The following is a 26028-nucleotide window of genomic DNA, read 5'->3' as shown; positions in this document are numbered from 1 at the left end:
GGGGGCAGGTGAGGGCGGCAGGTGCAGGGGGGCAGGTGAGGGCGGGTGTCTGGGCCGCAGCGCCTGAGGCAGTAACCAGGGTCTGTGATGAAACCAAATGCACCACTCACACCCATGAGGACAACTACTGTCAGTAAAACAGAAAATTGCAAGTGTTGCTGAGGATGTGGAGAAATTGGAGCCCTTGTGCACTGCTGGGGGGGAAGGCAGCAATAAAATGGTGCAGCTGTTATAGGAAACAGTATGGAGGTTCCCCAAAAAATTAGTGTGGAACTACCATCTGACCTAGCAATTCCACTTCTGGGTATATGCCCAGAAGGACTGGCAGCAGCCTCCTGAAGAGGTACTTGTACACCCGTGTTCACGCGAGCATCGCTCTCAATAGCTAAAATGTCAAGGCAGCCAGTGTCCATCGATGGAGAAATGGATAACTAAGATGTGGTCCGTTCATGCAGTGGGATATTGTTCAGCCTTAAAAAGGAAGTTCTGACGTCAGCGTGGATGAACCTTGAGGACCTGATGCTCAGTGACGTAGCCAGTCACAAAAGGACAGGTAGTGTGCGGTCCACTGATGTGAGGTCCCTGGGGGACCCGGATGCACAGGGGCCAAAGGTGGGCGGTGGGGCCGGGGCTGGGGGCAGTCGTGGGGAGCTGGTATTTAATGCGTGTAGAGTTCCAGTTTGGGGAAGATGAAAGGTTCTGGAGATGGACGGTGCTGATGGCTGCACAACAGTGTGACTGTCCTTCATGCCCCTGAGCTGGATGCTTCAAAGGGTTGAAATGGGAAAGTTCACGCCACGTGTATTTTACCACAGTTTAACGAACCTCGTGCCACCCGCCCTTGTCGCGATCTCCAAACGCCAGCAACCCCAGCTCGGACCAGGGAGAGACCATATATACTTGGCTGTACGTAAGTGCAATTTACAGTCTGTTCATTTCTAGCCTAACACAATAAAAAGCGTAAAGAAATGAAAGTGATTAAACCTGAATGCTAAGCAGATACGTTAAATATAGAATGTAGTTTTTTAGCAAGTCTTTGCCCATGTAAAACTATCAGTGAATTCCACGCAACTGTTACACTAAAGAAGTGGAAAAACTCCATGGTCCTCATGGTTAATTTAACACCTAATTTAGCAAAATCAATTTGCACAGCTTGGGTCACATGGCCTCTGGCCGCTCCGGGCGCTGAGGGGACACGTGTGGCCCCTGCACTTATCTTCCATGTGAAGGGCGCCTTCCCGTGAGCCAAGGAAATGCATGGAATGGGTGGAAATGACAGTAGGACAAAATGATCACAGTGTGGCTGGGCCCGTGGGCGGGTGGCTGGGAAGGATGGTGACATCACAGCCAGGGCCTCCGGGTGGACAGGCGTCTTTACTTCCCCATGTTCACGTCCCAGGACCCCGGAGCCTGAGCAGGCGCTGACCTTCTTGGAGAGGGCAGGGGCCCCACCCAGAGGGGTCAGGCCACTGACCTTTGGGGTTCTCAGTCCCTCACCTCTAGGAATACTCCTGGCTGGAGGAGACCAGTGTCTGGTCAGAACCCTGTGTTTCCCCCCAGTGAAGGTGAGAGACAGGAATTGGGTCATGTGATGAAGTAAGTTTATTTATCCGGGTGCCTGAGGAGGTGCTGACAGGATGGAAGTGGAAGCCAAGTGACGCAGGCAGAGGAACTGGGTGGGGGACAGGTGACCCAGAGGCAGGTGGAGGTGCAGCAAGGTCGGGGTTCCCGGGGCAGGATCAGAGGTCAGTCAGGCCAGGACAGTGGGGATGAAGGGGACCCTGTCCCGAGTGGGGGCAGCCGCCCAACCCAGGTCAGGACTGAGGGAGGCTGGGAGGACCGAGTCATGGGGGGACCTGAGCCCGGCTGGCCCTGGGGGGACGTGCCCGGTCAGCAGCAGGACGTGCCCGAGGCGGGGACGCAGCAGGCGGGGAGGCAGAGCAGGGCTGCGGAGGAGGAGGGTCTGCGGCAGGACGAGGGGCAGGGGGTGGGCCGGCAGCACGAGGGGGCTGAGCAGGGGGCGGCCTCACAGCACACGGGCTCGCAGCACGCAGGTGTGCAGCAGACAGGTTTGCAACAGACAGGTGTGCAACACAGGCTTGCAGCAGACGGGCACACGGCAGGCCTGCTGGCAGGGGGAGCAGGTGCGGCAGGGGGGCTCCCACACTCGCCCTTCCTCCTTGGGGTTGAGAGCTGGCTGCAGGAGCCCCTCATTAGTGCTGGCGTAGTTTCTACAATAGTTTTCCCTCATTAAACTTGTGAGTGTAACTGTCCTGAGTTGCAGGATGTTTTCCCTTCGCTCCTTTGTTTGGCTCCAGAAAGTCATGGAAACTATTGAGGCAAGATTATGCTGAGTGTGGTTTAGAGGTGAACACCTCTCTACATTGATGCATTCTGTTCCATCTCTCCTGTGTTTGGGGTACTTTTAATATCAGTTTAACTTTTAAGCATTTTAAAATGTAAGTGTAGTCTACGTGCCGCCACTACTGAGCCCGCGCGCCTAGAGCCCGTGCTCTGCAACAAGAGAAGCCACCGCAGTGAGAAGCCCGCGTGCAGCAATGAAGAGTAGCCCCCGCTCGCCGCAACTAGAGAAAGCCCGCACGCAGCAACGAAGACCCAACGCAGCCAAAAAAAAAAAAAAGAAGAATCTTAAGTGTAAAGTGACATTGGCACATCTTATAAAATGCAAGTGGTTCAGAAGATTGGACCATAGAGTGGGTCTAGGGTCACGTTCCAGCAGGGCCTGGTGTGAGACCCAGGCTCTGCCAGCAGGAGGTGAGGGATGCCCAGAGCCCTCGCAGCCCAGCCTAGCGTGCCCGAGAGGAGCATTAATGGGACACGGTCAGACGTGGACTCTGCAATGAAACTTTCTCAAGGAGCAGCGCTCACAGGTGTCTGAGTGAGTCTGGGGCCATGAAAGGGACGCAGGACTGCAGGGTAAATCGGGAGCCGTTTTCATCAACATTTCACCCAAACTCAAGTGCCTTTCGGCACAGGCTGTGCGCCCCACACTCCTCGGCTGGGCAAATTGCCCTTCTTGACCCGAAGTTGCCTCCCTCAGAGGTGATGCCCTGAAGGACTCAGAGACAGGGAGAGGGTCTCCCCCTGGAGACCCCACGTGTGAGCAGTGGAGACGTGCGGACCCCAGGTAACACCCAAAGTCAAGCCCAGGCAACAGTCAGTTTCCCTCGTGGATGAAGAAGATGTGGTCCTGGGGAGCCTGGAACTGAAAGTCAGCATGGGCTGACTGGTGAGGAGGTCGACGCCTGGAGCAGCGATGGTCACGACGGCCCTGGCCACAGCTGTGGGGTTAGACAGCACTGTCTGAGCACCTGTTCTAGGCCAGGCGGGGATCCTCCAAATCACAGAGATAAAAGAGAAAACCCCAAATATGATGAGAGAAAATGTAATAAACGGACCGTGTGTTTCGCCGACACCAAACATGACAGTCCATTTGCTAGGGAGGGAGGAGGCACAGCTAGGATACAACAGTAGAGACAAAACTGAGCGTGAGCCGCTCTGAGCTGAGCGCACGAAGGTGTGTGTGTGTGGACTGGAAGGGCTTCATGAATTTCAGGAGCCTCAGGGCTTCAGAGCCCACCCACCCTAGACATGTGTTGGCAGTTTTTAAATGAACAGAATTAATAGCAGCCCCTTCGCCGTGCAGGAAGAAACAGCACGTAGTCTGGAAATGAACCCCCCGCGGGCTGACTCCGGACCCCTCTCCCACCAAACAGTGAAAGACACAGAGCTTCTGGGGGAACATCCGGGATTAAGGCTGATTTGATCTTCTTTCAAATTATTACATCTTTCTCAAGTAAAGAGAACAGCGGTGTATTTTCATATAAGCAAGAGCTTAGAAAGTACTCCACTCACACTTCCCTCTTGAAGCAGACAGGAGCACCTGGGGGCTGGACCGGCGTCGGTGCCAAGAAGGGGAAACCAGTCGAAATAGCCAGCGAGATGGGTTGTATGTGCAGAGTCTGATCCTTCCTAGGCAGTGACCCTGGTGAGGTTCTAACACTTTATTAATATCAGATGCTCTGTCTGTGTGAGAGCCACCTGGCTGCTGAGCCCTTGAAAAGTGGCCAGACCACATGGTCAGTTTTGGGGGGTTTTTTGTTTGTTTTTTTAAGAGAAGAAATTGTTTTGTTCACTGTTGTATCTCTGGTGCCTAGAGCAATTCTTAGTATTGATACACAGAAGGGCCCATTTTTATGAAAGAATAACAGAGCATTTTACCACAAGTCATATTCCTAAGTGAACAAAAATGTCCACAGACAAATGGATCTAAAACTTTTTGAAAACCCGACATGTGGAAGCATAAGAAATGCAAAGTAGATTATTTTTGTATTCCCACTTTGCTCTATACAGGTAGGAATGAATTATTATACAATTCTTCAAGGTCCTAAACAACTCAATCAAAATTTACCGCAAAACTCATTCAATCAAAATTTACCAAAATTTACCATTTAATCAAAATAAAACTCATTTAAGTCATTTTTTTTTCAAATTTACTTTTCGGAACAGTTGGTCACAATCCCTGAATACAAATGCCTTGATCATTTGGAACATGCTACAAAGGCCGGTGGATGGGCTACAGAAGGAACAATGGGGAAATCAAGAGTCTGGACCACCTCCTACTTGGACCAGCAGTGATGAATCAACAGATGATGACTGTATGCAAATGGAAACAGGATTACTCTCAATTTGATCTTCAACTTGCTGGACATGCACAACTGATTCTCTTCTTTCAATATAACTGATACGATAAGAATATGGCTACATTAACTTACTAAAAGCAACAAGGTACAAAGATAAAGGTATTAATCTCGGGAAGTATTTTGAAAACACTGATAAACACTAAATATTTAATACTAAAACACTGCAAGATCCCCTCAGCAATCCCTACCCATTTTCCCAACTTTTTAAAATTTTTGCATTAATTATTATTGATTGTCACCTCCCCCACCTAGAATGTAAACTCCGTTAGAGAAGAATTTTTCCTGTTGTGTTCAGCCCTCTATCCCCGGTGCCTGAAACAGTGCTTGGTACATAGAAGGTGCTCAATAAATTTGTTAAATCAGGACTTCCCTGGTGGCACAGTGGTTAAGAATCCACCTACCAATGCAGGGGACACGGGTTCAAGCCCTGGTCCGGGAAGATCCCACATGCCGTGGATCAACTAATCCGTGCACCACAACTACTGAGCCTGCGCTCTAGAGCCCACGAGCCACAACTACTGAAGCCCACGCGCCTAGAGCCCATGCTCCGCAACAAGAGAAGCCACCGCAATGAGAAGCCTGTGCACCGCAAAGAAGAGTAGCCCCCGCTTGCTGCAACTAGAGAAAGCCCACGTGCAGCAACGAAGACCCAAAGCAGCCAAAAGTAAATAAGTAAATAAATTTATTTTTTTAAATATGTTAAATCATTAAACAGGAATATTAACTGGGCTTTTAAATTTTAACTAAGATTGAACAAAATGCCTGGACCTCTCTTTTCCTTCCAAAAATCACTTTAGAAAAATATTGAACAAATAGTGAATCTATAAGCATTTTAAAAGCAGCTTTTAGTAACACGTATTGAAATGGTAACTTTTTGGATATATTGGGGTAAATAAAATATGTTAAATTAATCTCACCTGTTTCTTTTTTCACTTTTAAATGGAGCTATTATAATAGTTAACAGTTACATTTGAGGTCCCTGGCCAAGGCCCTTCTCGCTGGGGAACACCCATGTCCTCCAGGTGATTGCCTGCCCAGCACCGTCCCTGCAGGGCCAGGGTGACTCCCTCCTCCCTGTATTTCCCAAGAGGGCAACCTGCCTTAATATTTGAATTCCTGAGGTGATCGCCCGGTGAACACCTGCCACTTCCAAATATCCCTCCTCCCCCTTGGCTGTTGGTCCCTGTGATGGTGAGTTTCATGTGTCAACTTGACCAGGTCGTGGTGCCCAGTTGTTTGGGTAAACATGTCTGGATGTCATGACAAACTTATTTCTTAGGTGAGAGCAATAGTGAAATCAGTGGACTCTGAGGAAAGCAGATTGCCCTCCCAAACATGGGTGGGCCTCACCCAATCAGTTGAAGGCCTTGAGAAAAGACTGAGGTCCCCAGAGGAGGAAGAGACTCCGCCAGCAGACCATCTCTACACTCAAGCTGCAACACCAGCTCTTCCCTGGGAAGCCCGCCCTGCAGATTTTGGACTTGCCAGTCTCCACAATCACGTGAGACAGCTCCTCAAAATAAACCTCTCTGCATATGTACACACACGTCTCATTGGTTGTTTCTCTGGAGAACCCTGACTAACACAGGCTCTGTCGTCACCGCACATGGCTCTCTCCCTCCTGGCCTCTTCACACAGACAGAAGCACTCACCCTCGTGCCCAGGGCACTGGAGAGCAGCTGGCCCCAGCCTGTCTGAAGCTGTTTCTGGAGTGGGCTTTATGCCTTCAAGGCAGATGCTTTATTGAACGGAGTGTCCCTTGTCTCTAGTAAAGCTCCAAGTCCCCAGTGTGTGAGACCCGGGGCCTGGTTACCTGCCCGCTGCCGTCCTTCACTGGTGGAGGCTGCAGGGGTCTCCAGGTGAGCAGGAATCTCTGGGCTGGAGGCTGCAGGGGAACTGCTAGCACAGGACGCCCAGGCAGAGTGTGGGAGGGCCTGTCTGGCCCTGCCCAATGGTCCTACTGCCCTGGACGCAGCTCAAGGTCACACTCCACATCAAAGCTCTTCCCTAGGGTTTGCACAGATATGCACTCGGTCTCAGAGAGGGCCTGACAATGACTTTATTTGTTAACAGACCAGCCCCTCACATAGGGCAGAACAAAGTCCACGATCTGACAAGGATGGAGAGGAGGACGCTGCTGAGACTTAGGGTCTAGAGGAAGCCAGGAGCCAGTCCAGGGAGCCAGGTGGGCAGTGAGGACTCAGCCCAGGCTGTGGAAGTGGGTGGTTCTGGGGCAGAAGGAGATCCCAGACTGGGCTCGACGCTGCAGAGACTACAGATGGAATTCAGGGTTGGCCCTAGGAGTAGCTGGCAATGTGCCCAGTCAGCAGCAGACTGAGGCAGGGATGCAGCAGGCAGGGTGGGAGCACGCGGGACGGCAGAGCAGGTACACGGAGGAGGAGGGTCTGCGGCAGGACGAGGGGTAGGGGGTGGGCTGGCAGCACGAGGGGGCTGAGCAGGGGGCGGCCTCACAGCACACGGGCTCGCAGCAAACAGGTGTGCAGCACGCAGGCTTGCAGCAGACGGGCACACGGCAGGCCTGCTGGCAGGGGGAGCAGGTGCGGCAGGGGGGCTGGCAGCTAGACTGCCAGCAGCACGAGGCCGTGCAGGGGCCGGTGCAGGCTGGTTGGCAGCAGGGGCTGGACACGCAGCTCACTGGGGTGCAGACGAGGTTCGGGCAGGGGGCCGGGGTGCAGCCGCTGGGGGCGCGGCAGGGGGGCTCGCAGCAGCTCTCTGGTCAGTCGTCCACCTGCCAGCAGGAGCCGGTGCAGGAGTCACAGGGACCAGGCAGGCAGAGCCACTGCCGTAGCTCAGGGCACTGGAGCAGACAGACAGGGTGGACACGGCCATGGTGGGGGCGGTGGCTGGAGGAGGGTGAGAGAGAGAGAGAGAGAGAGAGAGAGAGAGAGAGAGTGTGTGTGTGTGTGTGTGTGTGTGTGTGTGTGTGTGAGGTGCTCAGGGCTGTCCAGCTTTATAGCCGTCCTCTGTGTTGTGTGTTGGCCTGGCAGCAACTTGGTGAAGCCTTTCCTTCCTTGTTAATGTCCTGCTCTGTTCTGCAGCTGTCCGTAAATGCCTTTCCTTCCTTGTTAGTGTCCTGCTCTGTTTTGCAGCTGTCTGTTCTTTCCTTCCTTGTTTAGTGTCCTCTGTTCTAGCAGCTGGCAGCTGCCTGTAAATGCCTTTGCCTGGTGAGGCTCCTGGGTGGAGGTGGGGCTCTCCGGACCTGTGTCTGTCTCCAGAGGATAGACGGTAGGAATCTTTTTGATGTTTTTGCAGCGACAGTAGCAGTCAGGTAACTCTCGTTAGTGACAGCCCTCTGCTCCACTGGGGGCAGGGGCTGCTCTTGTAAACAGAACTCCTGCTCCAAAGGAAGGGACAAGCAGGAACAATCCCAGAATCTGGGCTTTGAGGCGAGGGAGGTGTTTTCAGGTGTGGACAGGTCTGGCCATGCCCCACTGGCCTGGCCACAGGGTGGGATGCACTTGGTGAGCAGATGCTGCTGATTGTGGAGGGAGGTGAGGGGGCCTGTGTCCACTAGGAGTGAGCCCTGGGGCAGGTGTGAGGACAGGTGTCCTCCTGGGGCAGAGACTGGCTCACAGAGAGGGGCAGGGATGCAGACCCAGGCTAGCGCAAAGAGAATGACCGTGGGGGCAAATGCCTTTCGCTTCATTGCGGCTTGAATGTCTATACAACCTCCCCTGATAGAGTCTTAATGCTCACACCTTCCTCCTATTCTACAATATCAGGGGCTCCAGACAACATCAGGGGTTCCTACAGCCCCTGGGTGCAAATTAAGACAAGATCTCCTCCCTCAAGCACTCCCCCTCACAGGCAGAAGGATGTGGTGGCTGTGACCTGACCCTCTGTTGTCAGTTCCTGGAGTCTCTGTCATAATATACGTTCAGTAGCAGAGCCTTGTCCATGGGGCCTTGTCCACAGACACCTGCACAGTGTGTAGCAGCCCATGCCCCAGTGCTCGGTCTGCACCTGGGACCTAGTGACATCTGGCCGTGTCCCTCGTGTCCTCACTCTTCAGCCACTGTACTCTGCTAAGTCTCTGAGGGGCAAGGGCAGGGCCCTTGGTGATGTGCTCAGCTGTAGGCCTCTGCAAGAGTAGCCAGGGCTCCATCAGGGACTTGGGGGTCAGTGGGCTTCAGGGTGAGGCTGATGGGTGGGGCTGGGGACTCTGCTGGAGGACCACATGGCTGTCAGACTGCAATGGAGAGATATTACCTCAAAGAAATAACAGCTTAAAACTGTCAAAGTGAAAAACTCCAATCTACACATCCAGGAAGCTTGATGAACTTCAATCTTTTCAACACAAAAGATTCACAAACAGACGTGTCATACTAAATATGCTAAAAGTCAAAGACAAGGAGGAAATATCAAAAGCAGCAGGAGAAAAATGCTGAGTCACTCACAAGGGCAGCCCGGTAAGATTAACGGCTGACTTTCCATCAGAAACGGTGGAGACCAGAGGCAGTGGGACCATGTACTCAAAATGCGCAAAGTAAAAATTGTCAATCAAGAATCCTATATGCAAAAAAAAAAAAAAAAAGAATCCTATATGCAAAAAAGCTATTTTTCAAAATGGAGGAAAAATATATTCTCAGATAAATAAAAACTGAGAGAATCTGATATTAGGAGACTCATCGTATTAGACATACTAAATGGAGTTCTTTAGGCTAAAAGCAAGTAACCCCAGACAGAAATTCCAACCCACAGGGAAAAAAAGGTGCCAGTAAAGTTAATTATGTAATTAGAAAAGACAATACAAATGCATATTTTTTTCTTGTTTCTTCTCTTAGTTGATTTAACACAATTTATAAAACAATATATGTATAAAGCATATTGTATAAAACAATATGTATACAATGTATTTTGGGGCCTGTAGTCTAGAAATGCAATATATTTGACAACATCAGCACAAAGGAGGTACATGGGAGCAAAACTGTACTGGGCAAAGGAAATTACAGCAGATGAGAACTCAGATCCACAGGAAAAAGTGAAGAGAACCAGAAATGATAAAAAGGCTAGGATAACAAAAGCTTTGCGTTCCTTTCTTCTCTAAGCTTCTTAAAAATCATAAAAGTATACTAAGTAATAATTATAACAATATATTCTTGGAATTTTAACATTTTAAGATGAAATATTGTAACAGGAAGGACAAAAAAGGAAGGGATAGAGTTACATATAAAAATGAGCAGTGTTTTTATATATACCTGGAATTGAATTGGTATAAATTGGAAGTTGATTCTGATAAGTTAACATAAGTACATGATAGACCCTAGAGCAAAGGGAAACTTAAAAATATATGATGAAAAAATCATTAAAGAAATAAACTTGCTACATTGGAAAGTATTTACTAAAAGCAAAAGAAAGCAGTAGAAAAGGAATAAAGGAACACAATTACAAGAAAGACATGAGAAATAGGAAACGGAAAAGTGAAATAGCAGACATCAATCCAACCACAGTTGATGCTCATTATTGTTATAGAAAGTCACTGTGAACACTGGATTAGCAAGTACTCAACCATTGCTTCTAGGGGAAATAAAGATTTAGGTTCCTGTGCGCCTCTAGCCTCATTTTCATCAACTAATCAATACATAACCTTGTGTTATGTGAGTTTTCCTTTACTCTCATGAAGAAGCTTCTGACACCAGGTGTGTGGGTCTTCACCCACCCCAACAAGTTCTCTGACACCATAGGAGTGTCCTACAAGTCAGTTCAGTTCTGACCCTAACCAGAGTCAACGCAGACCCCACAGGTTAGGTTTCAGTTGCACAATACTGCCCCCGGCTTCAGATGCCAATTACAAGTAGCAGGCACCCGGGTGACCCACAACTTCTGTCTGACTTGGCTACAGAGTGGAGGTTCCCATGACTCCTTGAATAAGTTGCTAGAGCAGAACCCAGAAAAACAGTTTACTTATTATTGCTGATTTTTTACAAAGGATATTTTAAAGGATGCAGACCAACAGCCACATGAAGATACAGAGGGTGAGTTCTGGAAGGGTTCTGAGTGCAGGAGCTTCTGTTTCCATGGAGCTGGGGTGTATCACCCTCCTGGCATGTGGACGTGTTCAACAACCCAGGCGTTCTCCAAGCCCTGTACTTTGGGGATTTTTATGGAGGCTTCATCTTGTAGGCATTGATTAACTCAATTTCTAGCCCCTCTCCCCTTTCTGGAGAATAGGAGATGGGGCTGAAAGTACCAAGCTACAAATCAAGGCTTGGTCTTTCTGGTGACCCTCTCCCATCCAGGAGCCCACCAAGAGTTGCCTCATTAGAATAAAAGACAACTCCTATCCCAGGAAATTCCAAGGGATTAGGAGATCTGTGTCAGAAACCAGGGTCAAATACCAAATATTAGCCAGGGTTAGATAGATAGAGAGATAGAGAGATTTAGATAGATATGGTATTATTTCACAATGTATGTTTAATATTTATTGTTGATTCATTATCACTGAACTCACTTCCAACAGCAACATAATTCATGCCTGAATGGCACTTATCTGATGCACGTATTTTCTTCCTAATGCACATCACAGCCTTCTTGCACTTAGGAACACTAGACAGCACTTCAGCACTATGTTTGGGAGCCATTTCAAGCAGCAAGGTCACCAGTGAAAAGCACAAAAATGTGAAGAACGTAGCTCTAAATGACAGCAAAAGGGCACTTGTTTACAGTATGAGCTGAAGCAAGAAGGCAGAGCATTGCCTTGTCATCCTCAGCTGGGAACACGCATGTTGTTCCCATGACATCAAATGTTTTGCAGCTCTATGCATGTCCATGAATGACTTTGGAAGTGCCAAAAGTATTGATTTGGGGATTACAAATCAATTTTAGAAAGTAGGTGAATTTGCAAATACAAAATCTGTGAATAATGAGGATCAACTATATATCAGTAATAACATAAAAGCAAATAACGCAATCAAAAGGCAGAGATTGTTAGACTGCATAAACAAACATGATTCAACTATATGCTCTCTGCATGAGACATACTTTAGATTCAAAGATAGAAATAGATTGACAGTAAAAGGATAGAAAAAGATACATCATGCAAATAGCAACCACAAGGAGATATTAATATTTTACTAATATCAGATAAAATAGACTTTAAACAAAAATTGTAACTAGAGACAGGCATTTTATAATAATAAAAAGTCAATCCATCAGGAATATATAACAATTATAAACATGCAAATAATAACAGAGCTTCAAAATACATAAAGTTAAAACTGACAGAAACGAAGGGAAAAATAGTTCAACAATATTAGTTGAAAACTGTAAAATACCAATTTCAATAATGTATAGAACAACTAGAGAGAAGATCAAAATGGAAACATCAGACTTGAACAGCACAATAAGCCAACAAGACCTAACAGACATCTGTAGAATGCCCTACCCAACAACAGCAGAATATACATTCTACAGAAACACACATGGAACATTCTCTAGGGGGGAACATATGCTAGGACAGACAACAAACCTCAATAAGTTAAAAAGACAGAAATAACACAAAGTATGTTTTCTGACCACAATGGAGTGAAATTAGAAATTAATAATTGAAGAAAGTGGGACGTTCATGAATATGTGGAAACTAAACAATACACACCTAAATAACCAAAGGGTCAAAGAAGAAACCAAAAAGGAAATAATAAAATACTTTAAGATGAGTGAAAACAAAGATCAAAATACCAAAACTTATGGGATGCAGCTAAAGCACTTCTTAGAGGGAAATTTATAGCTGTAAGTACCTATATTAAGAAAGAAGAAAGATCTCAACTCAAACCTAACCTTCCACTTTAATGAATGGATCAAAGACCTAAATATAAGAGCTAATTCTATAAAGCTCTTGGAAGAAAACTTTGGGATAAATCTTTATGACCTCAGATTTGGCACTGGATTCTAAGATATGGCACTAAAAGTATAAGCAAGAAAAGAAAACATAGGTAAATATGACTTCATCAAAATTAAAAAGTTTTGTGCTTCAAAGGACACCATCAAGGAGGTGAAAAGACAACCCATATAATGGGAGAAAATATTTGAAAATCCTATATATGATAGGGCACTTATATCTAGAATACATAAGGAACTCATAACACAACAATTAAAAAGGCAAATAATCCAATTAAAAACTAGGCAGAGGACTTGATTAGACATTTCTCCAAAGAAGAGACATAAGTGGCCAATACACACATGAAAAAATACCATCATTATTCATCAGGGAAATGCAAATCAAAGCCACAATGAAATACTGCTTCAGACCCACATGGGTCGCTAGAATCGAGAAGTCAGATAATAAGTGTCGGTGAGGCTGTGGAGAAGTTGCGACCCTCATCCAGTGCTGGTGGGAATATCAGATGGTGCAGCTACCTTGGGGAAACAGTCTGGCAGTCTCTAAAACGTACCCTAAGACTCAGCAATTCCACTCCTAAGTATATACCCAAGAGAAATGAAAACACGTGCCCCTACAAAAATGGGTACATGAATGTGTATAGCAGCATTATTCATAGTAACCAAAAGGTAGAAACAAGCCAAATGTCCACCAACGACGAATGGGCTGATCAAAATGTGCTATATATACACAGTCAAATAGGACGTGGCCATAAAAAGGAACGAAGCGCTGATACACGCTACATCACGGGTGAACCTTGAACACGTACTACGTAAGCTAGTGACAAAGATCATATATTACAGTATATGATTCCAGTTATATGAAATGTCCACAGTAGGCAAACCCGCAGATACAGAAAGTCAATGAGTTGCTGCTTAGTGCTGGGGGTAGGGAGTGCGGTCGTGGGGGGGGGAGCCAGAGGGCTTGGGGCTTCTCTCCGAGGTGATGAGCATGAGTTACAACGTGCTGTGGTGAGGGCTGTGCTGAGCCGCTGACTGCACTGTACACCACTGAACTGCGCACCTCAAACGTGAATCATATCTCAAACAGCCTGTTAGAAAGTTACTGAGCATGACAGTAAATAAAGAGATGGAGCTGACGGCGAGCCAGCCCCCCAGGGGACCCACAGGTTGGAGGCTTGTTCAAGAAAGCAGCTGACAAGCCAGACTTCCACCTGAGAACTGGAATTCACATTAAAAACAAGAGGAAAATGGAAATCACAGCACTGAAAATGCAATGGCTGCAGCTGAAAGCCCAGCAGCTGTGGGTTTGACAGCAGATTGTTCAGAACGACGAGCCCCCGGGGGTATCAGGATGGAATCACAGTCGACAGAAAACCAGCTGGCAGAACCTTGGCTGTGAGAGAATCGCGGATGCTGACTCGGAATGGGAAGGATTGGTCACACGCCCAGGAAGTGCCTTGTCCTGGACCCTGGGGAAACCTCCAGGGGCGCTTCCACCCTAGCCGGGGACGGTGGGAATGTTAGCTGGATCTGCGTAGGATGGGACTGCAAGTCACAGGTAAACAGACCCCAAAAGGGTATGTTTTTGTTATTTTGTTTACATTTCCTGCTAAAGGATGTCAAACTAAAAACTCCGAGTCTTATCCCTAGCCTTTGACAGCTTAGCACACCAGAAAATTATGATTGCTGTACAGACTCCTAACAAATGGTCACACAGGCTCTGCCTGCATACTCACAGTGATGGGGACCTCACTACCTATCAAGGCCGGCCACTCTTGACCTCTTGACCGGATCAGTCATGCCCTTCGCACGCTCTGGCGTTGAGAACGTGCAAAGGTACGGGGAGGGGGGGGGGGGTCATTCTACAGGAAGAGTGGGAAGTGTCACTGACCTTAGCGGGGAGACTGGGAACTTTCAAGGTTACGATGATGGAAAATTCTTCCGGGAAGAGGTCGCATCTGAAGAAAATCCTTGACGCAGGAAAGCTCAGGTCGTGGGGGGCAGCGGCTGAGAGCTGAAGTCCTTGTGCACCTTGGACCTGTGTCACCGTGACCCCGACCGCAGTGCCATCAGGAGGGACCGCCTCTGCCAGGATGTCCAGGGGCCGCAGGTCTGTGTCAAGGAAATCACACGTGGGTTATGCCAGGGCGTTTACGGGCGCGCCCAGGTGTGGGTGTCCGGGCTCTGGTCTCAGTGTCCTGCAGGGTCCTTGAAGGAGCCCTGTGAGCAGGACGTCACGATTATCCCGTGTGGACTGAGAATGTCTCCTGACACATCGGAAAACAAAGGATGTTTCAGCCGTCAAGCCATCACATTACAGCCGCCCCCGGCATGCACCCTGAGGAGACTCAGGACGGGAAAACACGGGATGCTGGCCCCAGGTAGCTGAGGTGCACATCAAAGGAATGATTTCAGGGCTTCCCTGGTGGCGCCGTGGTTGAGAGTCCTCCTGCCGATGCAGGGGACGCGGGTTCGTGCCCCGGTCCGGGAAGATCCCGTCACGCCGCGGAGCGGCTGGGCCCGTGAGCCATGGCCACTGAGACTGCGCGTCCGGAGCCTGTGCTCCGCAACGGGAGAGGCCACAACAGTGAGAGGCCCGCGTACCGCAAAAAAAAAAAGGAATGATTTCAGTGAGCCCGGACTCTTGCATCTTCCCATACACAGAAACACACAGAATTCCTTAACTTGAGATGTCTGGTTTTCTTTAATTAACAGCATTCTTTGGATGGTCTGACTACCTGTTTTTTTAACAAAACTCCTCTGTACCCCGGCTCCGCCCTGACCTCGGAGCCGTCCCTCAGAGCCATCTGAGATGCTGTGTCCTGGTTAAGTCCTCAGTTTTGTCCGCTGAATAAACCATAACTCTCAACTTTTCGGTTGTGCATTTTTTTCAGTCGACGCCCGTCTATCCAGTGAGCAAGCAGGGGCACCAGGGGTTCACGACCCCCCCGGGTCCACCGTGACCCCTCCTCCCCACCCTCCCACCCCGTCCCCCTGGGTTTTGCTGCCATTTCCAAGTCAACCACCAGGCGCTGTGCCGGGTGTGCTGGGGCACGAGGAAGCCCCCACCCGGCCCCGGGGAGCCCGTGGTCCATGGGAGACGGGCTCGCGCACGGAAAGCCTCCAGGGTCTGAGACAAGACAGGCACGGCATCCCCGAGCCCCCGGCTGAGCCGTCTGCGACACGGTCCCGGTGGTGCCGTCGGAGGGCAGGGCCCCCGACAGGACCCGGACGCCGCCCTGGCCTGGGCACTGCCTTCCGCACACGTTGTAGAGGAGCAGACTGGCTTCTGCTCCGCGGTTCAAGGTCATCAGAAACAAAACGCACCTGAGCCCAGATGATAGGAAGGGAGAGCGGGCAGTGCAGGGAGCACCTGTGACCAGAGGCGGAAACTCACCTGAGCCCAGATGATAGGAAGGGAGAGCGGGCAGCGCAGGGAGCGCCTGTGACTAGAGGCGGGGTTCCAGACGGCCCACCCGGCCCCGCAGTGGAGGGAAGTGCTGGCTCGGAGCAGAGCCCATGGCTGCCCCTTGGACCCTTCCAGACTCGGCCAGCATGTGTCAGGCCGTGGCCTGGGACAAATGACAGGCACGTGCGAATGAAACAGCCGTTCCCCAGAGCCGTCTCCCTCGGGGTCTGGCGGTCCTGCTAAGGGGTCTGAGCCTGACACAGGGGTGCTGGCCCTGGAGCCAGCGGTCAGTGCACCACGGGGATCGGTCAGCAAGTCAGCGGGGCTGCGGCCATGAGAGCAGAGGACGCCCCCTCTGCGCTCCCCCCGCGCTCGGGCCTGGCCCCCACCCTTGCCGGGGCTGCCCCTTCCCCCGTCCAGGGACTCCCAGCGGCCAGAGGGCGACCAGTGCGGCACCGAGGGGAGAGTGCGGGGGGAGCAGGGGCGTCACAGACGGGGGCGGGTGAGGTGGAAGACAGGAGCTCATCTTCTCCATTAGTCAAGGGAATTTAGGAAACAAGAGGTCTCTCCGAACCCGTTCAGAGGAAAGACACCGAGCTCACAGAAGAGAGGAGGAGAGAGCAGTTCAAAGTGAGAGCGTGAAACCTGGAAGGAGAGGTCAGTGATGAGAGGGGCCAGAGCAACACACTGCGGGGGAAAGGGCGAGAGGACAGAGGACTCGTATCCAGGACACCGGGGATTCTTACCAACACGGGAAAGAGGATGCGCTGTGCACGCAAGGAACTGGGCTCCTGAACCCAGACCACTCGCTGCCCCGCCCCAGCGCTCAACATGGTACAGAGTCTGGGGCCATCAAGCCGGAACACAGTCAGGGACGCTGACGTCCTCCTGCAAAGGGGCATCCTCATGTGCCCGGAGGCACCCACGGGGTGTGGACACGCCCGAGAGTGCGGGGACCAAGGGCAGGCTGGACGGCGGTGGGCGGCCTGGCCGCGTGCAGACCTGGACTCCGGCCCGAGGCTCATGCCAGCCTGGGGGGACAGCGAGACCGAGGGATGTGGCGGCCGGAGCAGTGTCTGGGAGGACGGGCGTGCGAGGCCCTCTGGGGGATGTGGTGAGGGAGGGTCAGCAGCTGCTCTGTGACGGGAGGGCAGGGCACTGTTGTCATTTACGCCACTGAAAGCGAGAACAGCCTGGGAGGAAAGAGCATCGTTCCTGGGAAAGCACCTGTGTGTAAACTGAGACGCTCGCAGCTCGGTGCTCTGATGTACTCCAACATCAAGGGCGGCGGCCACCCCGAGGCTGCTGTGTGTGTCAGGGACGGGGTCCCAGAGAGACGCCAGGGAGGAGTCTGGCATCTCAGGGGTGGAGGGGTGTCCGTGTTCTGGGGGACGGACCCTGACCCCAGCCTCGGGCTGCCCAGGCCGGGGGTCAGATTCCACATCCTGGGTGGTTGTGCCTGGCTGGGGTCCCTGGGGAGCACGGGGCTCTAAGTAAACACTGTGCATCCTAAATTCACCCACAAACTGAGAACACAGGGTACGTGGGCCCTGTCTGGCAGTGGCCCGCCGTCGTGGTTTTAGCTGTGGCCCCACCAGCGTCTGGCCCCTCCTTCAGGAAACGTGGGCCCTCCACCAGGCAGTCCGCTCGGCTTCCAGGACGTGCCTCAGCCCGGCCAAGCCCCGGGCACCGGCAACTGGGGGGACCCGAACTCGGCTAATCTCAGTGCGAGTCTGTCCCTCCATTGTTTAACTGAAACAGCCTCTTCCTGGTCCCCCCCCCCGCCCCCCAGAACCCATGCAGGCCCGAGCGGCCTGTGGCCTGGCAGGTACTCATCCACACGGGCTCTCTCCACCTGAGCCTGGTCCACACACCCACACACCTGCCGAGGGTTCTCCAGGTTAACAGAGACAGTGCGTTCGTGCCTTCCCGGGAAAGCCCCGCTGGACGCAGGAATGAGTGAGTGACCGAGTTCACAGAGGTCAGTGCCACCTCGGGACGTCCAGATGCCTGAGTGATAGACTCCAGCAAGTTAACCGATGGGACATGTACACTGGCACCTGCTGGACTCATGCTGACGGGCTGGACAGACAGACAGACAATGGCCGAGCCATGGACGCCTGGCCACAGAAGCCTGACCCACAACCTCGGTCGCTGCTGCCCGGAATGGCCAGAATGTGGCCGGTGACCAGCAGCTTCCCTAACTTTTGTCCCCACGTCCAGTTTAGGACCCCACGGAGAAAACCGGATCTGCTCCCTAACCAGGCACATGGGGCGCCGCTGCTGGTCCAGCCCCAGCTTCCCTCGCCGACAGCCTCCATCAGGCCGCACCCGGGCCTCCCTCTCTCCACTCTAAGCTGTGTCTGCCTGAGCCCCTGCCACGCCCAGGTGACACTGGTGGGCCCCTGCCAGAGCTGGCGGGATAAACAGCCGGGCTTGCACTCATTTGCATGGTCTTCGTCTGTTCCACAAAGGCTTCTTGAAATGCCAGTTTCCAAAATAAAGAGTCGTTGCCCTGTGGTGCCTATAATTTAGCAGAGAGACTGTGGCAGCCACAGGGAGATGAACTCAAAGCTGGCTACCAGCAGGGCCCTGACCTGGACCTCAGCATCGTAAGATCTGGCCCACGACTGACTCACTGCACCTCTCTGAGCCTCAGTTTCCTCATCTGTAAAATGGGAGGGTGGCGACTGTCCGTGTCAGGGGCTCAGCTGAGCTGGAGAAAGAGCTGAGCCGCCAGGTGTCGGAGGAGCCGATCACAGCAACAGGCAAAGCGGGAGGAGAGTGAAGACTTTAACCCTGTACTGCGACAGTGTCAGCAAGACCCCCCACCCCCCGGAAGGGCACCAACAGGCGTGCCAGGGAGCCCAGGACAAAGCCACCTGCAGTCTGATGAGCCCTGGGGCCAGGGAGGGAGCGGGAGGAAGGGCCACGAGTGGGAAAGCACTGGGGCGTGGGCCAGAGTGGGCAAAGTGTCTTCACAGGAGGCCTCAAAGGAGGCCGGGGGTGCAGATGTGCGTGTGAGTGTGGCCGTGGCCGGTGAGGCTGTGCCCCAGGTCTGGGGGGAGTGGGCAGCGTCCTTGTGAGGCCTGTGGTTGGCCTGTGAGATCTCTCAAAGCAGTTCTGGCCAGAAGCCAGGCTCCTCGTGCCCTGGAAAAGTCCCCTGGGGAGGCCCCCGTGCTGGGGGCCGTGAAGACCGGGGTTATTTGGTGAAGGGGCAACTGCCTTATGCTGGATGCACGGGTATGAGCCACAGGCCTGCAGCCAGGTGGACACCTGGCCAGCTTCAGACAGTCTCTGAGATGGGCCCCTCCACTGGGGGTGGGGAGGGAGGGAAACGAGATGACCAATAAGATCCTCTTTCCTCTGTGGATTTCGTTCAGTTCATTGGGTGCCCAGGGACCAGGACAATTCATTTCTAAGAATTTAGGTGAGGCTACTATTAGGTGTGCCCTGCGGGACAGTGGGACTGATGACACTGCCATAGTGACAGAAGAGTCCAGTTTGGGCCCAAGAAGAGGCAGATGGACCAGTGATGGGGAGGTCCAAGGGCTCAGAGACCCACGCAAGCGGGGACGACACACGGTCCGGGCTCCACGCAGATCCGCGGAGGGTGGACTGATCAGTGGGTGGTGGTGGGAAAGCTGGGCTTTGGTGGGGGGAGAAGCCAGGCCCGATTCCTCCCTGAACAGGACACAGGTCATCAACTCCAGGTGGGGTGGAAAGTGGGACTTCCATGTCAGAGGGAGAAGTTGAGGGCTCTCTTTGCGACCTGGGGTTAAGGAGGATTTCTCAACACTGCACACAAACCATCAGAAAGAAGCTGGTCCGTTTGCTCACATCAAAACAAGGATTTCCACTCAATAAAGGACACCACGGGCCATGCTGTTGTCACGGGACAGAGCAGGAAGGGGGTTTGCCGTTCTTAAAACAGACAAGGGGTGAACACACAGAAGGAACAAGGCACCCAGGACACCAGCAAGGAAAACATAAGAACAATCCTTACCCCAAAGGCAGGCAACCTAAGAAAGAAACAACTCAAATATGATGAAATCTAAGTCAATATAGTCAGTGTAAATTAAACAGTGGCAAGGTATCACTTTTCTCCTATTACACTGGTTAAAAAAGGAAACAGGAAAAAATATAAAGATGGAGCACAGAAGCAACCTAAATGTCCATCGACAGGTGAGTGAATAAAAAGCTGTGGTACGAAAAAATATACACAATGGAATACTACTCGGCCATAAAAAAGGATGAAATAATGCCATTTGCAGCAACATGGATGGACCTAGAGATTATTATACTAAGTGAAGTCAGTAACACAGAGAAAGACAAATATCATGTGATATCACCTATGTGGAATCTAAAATATGACACCAATGAACTTATCTACAAAACGAAACAGACTCAGACATAGAGAACAGACTTGTGGTTGCCCCGGGGGAGGGGGTGGGGGAGGGAGGGATTGGCAGTTTGGGCTCAGCAGATGCAAACTAGTATATATAGAATGGATAAACACCAAGGTCCTACGGTAGAGCACAGGGAACCATATTCTATATCCTGTGATAAACTGTAATGGAGAATAACATGAAGAAGAATATATATATGTATATAACCGACTCACTTTGCTGTACAGCAGAAATTAACACATTGTAAATCAACTAGGCTCCAATTAAAAAAAAAACATGGAGCACAAAGGGGCAATTGGCCCGTCCCTGTTGTGTGTTTAAATCTGCTTTTCTTCACTTGTTTTAAAGGACGTCAAGGAACATGGAGTGAGGCGGGGCTGCTGGGCTTCGAACGGGACCTGGGCTCTCTAGGCTGGAGCGTGAGATGTCCCTGGGATATCCAGAGCCTAGAAAGCCAAAGGCCACATAGTGACCAGGCCATGGAAGCTACAGGGGAGGCACCGAAAGAGCAGGACACCGGCGATGAGCAGTAGACGTGACACAGCCCCCTGGGCGGGCTCAGGCCGCACACACATCCACGCTTTCAAATCCACACACGTCCCCTCCCTCAGTCATCCTCCAGAGTCTGTGTTACCCCTGGGAATGCCTGGCATTGTCCAGTGGGCCAAGCAGAGTGTAGAGCGACAGCCGCTGCCTTTGCACCCAGCTCCCCCGGAACCCGCTGTTTCCCACGGCAGCCTCTGTGTTGACCTCTCGGAGGCTGGTCCCCCCTTTCTTGGGGGGCTGTGGGAGGGGTTGGGGATATTGCCAGGCAGACAGGAGCTGCTCCCTGAATGGGATTGCCTCACAGGGACTGGGAGAGGGACTGCCCACCCCTCATGGTGCGGTCAGCCCTGCGCCGGGCCACTTTGTGGGTCAGTTTGTCACTTCCCCCCTGAATTTGTGAGAGCATCTGTGTCTGCCTGCAAGAGGGCAGCTGCCAGGGTTGCCAAGTAGGTCTCCTGAGTGAGATCCACGCGCTGGTAAACAGCTGGCGTGAATTCACTTCACATAAACAGGCAACAGTGCGTCCAGGACGCCTTAGTCAGCTGACGCAGAGAAGTCCGCACGCGGAGCAGAACCAGTCCATCTCCAGGCCCAAGCTTGCCAGCTCCAAACCCGAACCCTCCTCAAGTGTTCTCCATTGGGTCCAGCAACTGCGTGGCCTCACCAGGCACATGGACATTCAGGAGGCGGAGATAGTGCGCGCGCCACGCAGGCGGCAGGGCTGGCACGGGGACGAGGGGGTTTGGACGGGATGCTCATCCGCCCGCAGGGTCCCGCCCACAGAGGCATCTCCACTGATCTGAAGAGCCTCCTCCCCGTCTTCTCCTGCCAGGAGCCGAGGTGGGCGAGGCGAGGATGAGGGGGCGGCCCCGACTTCAGAGACCTTTGCAGTAAAAACAATGCTCACTCCCGCTGGGCGCGATCATTCTTTGATCCAGCCAGCTTTCCGTGTTCCCTTATCGCACGTCCTCCAGGCGAGTGAAAATGTGAACAGCCGTGATGAATCCGGTTGCGGTGGCCTCGGGCTGCAGAAAGTGGAAGTCCAAACACTGAGCACCCAGAGGCTCAGCTGCCCCCAAATCCTGCTGCGCGTGAGTCCCCCTGATTCTACTGTCCTTAAAACTTGTGTATGAATCAGCAATTATGGAATCAGAGTGAAAGGGGCCATGGAGATCAGCTCCTTCAAAGCCTCAGATTGTAGACCAGGATGGTCCACACGGAAAGGATGTGTGGGCGCAGCTGAAGAAGAGGAAGGTGTGTGGTCCTAAGTGCTTCCGTGAGAAAAGAAAAAAGGTACCAAACCGACCATCGAGGCTTCCACTGAAGAAACTTGGACAAGAAGAGCAAGTGGAACCCCCAGTGAGGAGAAGGGAGTAGAAGGGCAGAAATCAATGTGATTGAAACAAAAGAAAAGTTCATTGAAACCAAAGCTGGTTCTTCAAGAAGATCAATAAAATTGATAAACTTCTAGCCAGACTGACAGGGAAAAACAAGAAGGAACAATGTATCAGTGTCAAGAACAAAAAATGAGATATCACTAAACATTTTTCAGAAATTAAAAGGAAGCAGAAATAGACTCAGGGACATAGAGAACAGACTTGTGGTTGCCAAAGGGGGGTGGGCAGGGTAGGGATGGATGGGGAGTTTGGGATTAGCAGATGCAAACTGTTGTATACAGGATGGATAAACAACAAGGTCCTACTGTACAGCACAGGAAACTATATTCAATATCCTGTGATAAATCATAACGGAAAAGAATATGAAAAAGAATGTATGTATATGTGTATAACTGAATCACTTTGCTGAACAGCAGAAATTAACACAACATTGTAAATCAACTATACTTCAATAAAATCAATTTTTAAAAAAGAAATTAAAAGGATAACGCAGAGACTCTACAAACAACATTAGGCCTGTATATTCAAAACCTTCGATGAAATGGACCAACTCCTTGATAGGCACAAACTGTAACCAAGCAGGACCCTGTGGGGCCTTCCTGGGACAGATCGCCCCCATGTCCTCCACCTGCCTCTTGGTGGTAGAAAAACTTTAGCCTCCTAGGCCTTCCCTGAGTTCCAAAGAATAAATTTAATCAGAGAAGTGAGAAAGTGTAGAAAATTCAGTCAACAAGACAAAGTAATAGTAGTTTAGTCATTAAACAAAGTCAAAGAACTTTAGTTCCTCCTCAAGGGCTGTAGGTAATATCCTGAGTCATACCACCCAGTTGTTTCACAGATACTGAAACCCCACCAGGTGGAGGAAGTTAACTGCATGCTGACCACAAGCATGTGGACCTCAGACTGGTTGGAACCAGCAGGCTGAAGACATCGATTCCCGATTACCTCACCACCAACCAATCACGAGATGATCACATACCACAGCTCCTTCCCTCACCCTGTCTTTAGAACCCTTTCCTGAAAGCCTTTGGGGAGTTCAGGCCTTTTGAGCGTTAGCCACCCGAACTCCTTCCTTGGCGCCTGCAGTAAACACCGCGCCTTCCTTCACCGCAATTCGGCATCAGTAGATTGGCTTTACTGTGCCTGCGCAAGCGGACCCAAGTTTGGTTCAGTGACAAAACTACCGAAACTCATGAAAGAAGAAACAAATAACTGGCATTTCCATATCTATTAAGAAAACTCCAGTTTCTTAGAAATTCCTACTAAGTATTTGAAGAAGACAAAATGCCAACTCTACACCATCTCTTGTAGAAAATGGAAAAGGAGCTTGCCAGCTCCCACGATGAAAACCGTGTTATCAAAGCCAAAGATGTTACAGTGAAAGAGAACTACAGACCAATACCCTCACGAATACGGATATGAAAATCCTGAACAAGCCATTAGCTAATCAAATCCAGCAACATGCCAGAAAGACAATACATCACAACCAGTGGGGTTTATCTAGCGACTCAAGACTTCTTCAGTATTCAAATATCAATCAATGTGGGTACACAGCACCTCTCTATACTAGTTTCCCAATTTCCTGTGAATCTGTAACTATTTCAAAATAAAACGTTTTAAAAAATCAGTTAATGTAATTCACCATGTTAACAGACTTACAAAGAAAACAATATGATCACCTCAGCAGATGCATAAAAAGCATTTCAGGAAACCCAACATCCATTCAATCTCTCAGCAACAGAAGAGAACTTTTAGCCTGAGAAAGCTAATCTACAAAAAACTACAGCTCACATGATCCTTAACGGTGGAAGACTGAAGGCGTTCCCCCAAGTTCAGGCATGTGTGAGTTGACATACATGCACCTCCTTGCTCTCTCCACCAGAGGGCATGGGGGAAGCGACACCCAGCGGCAGTGAGCACACCTAGCTCCGGGCCTTGGTTTCTAAATGCCACCATCCACTACAAGGGACCTGGGCTCCTTGGAGAAGCGCTTGACTCCAGGGGTGCTGGAAGGGTCCAAGAGACAAATGAAAGAGCTCCAGTGGTCAAAATGTCAGAGAGGGGTCATGGTCCCAAACGTGAAGCAATTTGAACAAGAAAATAATGATAATATTGTAGTAGAACTCAATAAAATTAACATTCTTTAGTCCATAACAGGACAAATAAACATATCTTCTCTTCCTTAGAGAAGAATTTTAATTACTAATTGGAGATGGGCCGTAGAAGTAGAAAATCCCATTAGCACACGGTAGTCACCATGCTGTAGGCAGGATCCCCAGAGGGCGTGGAAACCACAGGGCACATGTTTCAGCAGAAGGAGGATATCCGCAAAGTCTCAAAGAATCTCCCCCAGACATTTATTAATTACAAAGGGAGAAATAGTCACATCTTCAGTGATTAGACATAACAACACCAAGTCACCCCTGCTTCACTGGACACATTAGTTCTGTGGATTCTTCCCCTAGATGTAACAGTCCAAGTCCAATCATAAGAAAATGTCAGACAAACCCAACTTGAGGGACAGCCCACAACACACCTGATCACTGCTCTTCAAAAGTGTCACAGTCACAGAGGACAAGGAAACTGTGAGCAATTGTCCCAGACTAGAGCCAACTAAGGAGATCTGACGAATGCACCGTGGGGTCCTGGAACAGAGGGAGGACACTCCTGGGAAGCTGGTGAACCCGAAAAGTCTGTCCTTAGTGAACAGTAATGTCCCAATGCTGGTTTCTAAGACCTGGTAATTGATCTACAGTTCTGTGCGACGTTATCACTAGAGAAACCTGGGAGACGGGCATACGTGAATTCTCTGTACTCTTTTTAGGATTATTCCATAAAATAAACTAAAAACAAATCAGCCCATGAGCTCAAACCACGCCTGGACTGATAGAAATTTTGGGTGTGCTCCAAACCTGTCAGGCCACCTGCTGCCTGCACCCCGCCCTTCACTACTGTCCCTGAGAAAGAAGAAAGTCAACACCTGCTCAGCTTTTCCTTCCATCCCAGACTCTGGCCAAGTGTCAGCCTCAGAGCACTCATGAGGGGCTGAATTGTGTCGCAACGGGACGCTGCAGCCTCTGTCCCCAGCACCTGTGAATCTGACCTTATTTGGAAATAGGGTCTTTGCAGATACGATCAAGATAAAATGAGGTCTTGGGGGTGGCCCTCATCCAACCTGATCGGTGTCCCTATGAAAGGGGGAACTTTGGACGCAGACAGGCACACACGGGAAAAGCCCTGTGAAGGGGCTTTTTCTTCTACAAGCGAAGAAGCCCCAAGAATTGTCAGAAAAGCCCCGGAAGCTAGGAGACAGCCTGGGGCAGGCTCTCCCCGACAGCCTTGGAAGGAAACAGCCCTTCCGGCACCTTGACCTCAGACGTCGGACGTCCAGACTATGAGATACATTTCTGTTGTGTGAGCCGACCCATCTGCTGTGCTGTTACTGCTGCCTACAAAGCATGACTCACGTTATCTTTATTTAGAACCCAGATACACCTCCTCTCTAACCTTCCAACCACAGAGGCGCATGACCTCATTCAGCCAGCTGGGGGACCCCAGCAGCGCTCACCCTGACCAGGGGCCAGGACCCAGTGCCCACAGACACCGGCCCCGACTTGCAACACCGCCTAAAATGGCAAGGTGACTTACACTCCACCCTGGGGTTTCTTTCTAGGACAAAAACG

At 50.7% G+C, this 26028-nt stretch overlaps 1 protein-coding gene and 1 pseudogene across 1 annotated transcript in view; both read right to left on the bottom strand.

Annotated features, from left to right (window-relative positions):
• The window catches only part of TSPEAR (thrombospondin type laminin G domain and EAR repeats), a 59751-nt gene that overhangs the window by 25351 nt on the left and 8372 nt on the right, over nt 1–26028 (bottom strand). The window contains exon 2 of the mRNA XM_027079520.1: nt 14476–14696. Coding sequence (XP_026935321.1) covers nt 14476–14696 — 221 coding nt within the window. The remainder of the gene's footprint in view (nt 1–14475; nt 14697–26028) is intronic.
• LOC113605790 (keratin-associated protein 10-3-like) lies at nt 5327–9263 on the bottom strand (annotated as a pseudogene).

The sequence above is a fragment of the Aethalodelphis obliquidens genome, unplaced genomic scaffold (genome assembly GCF_003676395.1).
Source record: "Aethalodelphis obliquidens isolate GAN/ISIS:26980383/991018 unplaced genomic scaffold, ASM367639v1 scaffold1, whole genome shotgun sequence".
NCBI lineage: Eukaryota > Metazoa > Chordata > Mammalia > Artiodactyla > Delphinidae > Aethalodelphis > Aethalodelphis obliquidens.
This window is presented reverse-complemented; position numbering and strand designations above follow the sequence as displayed.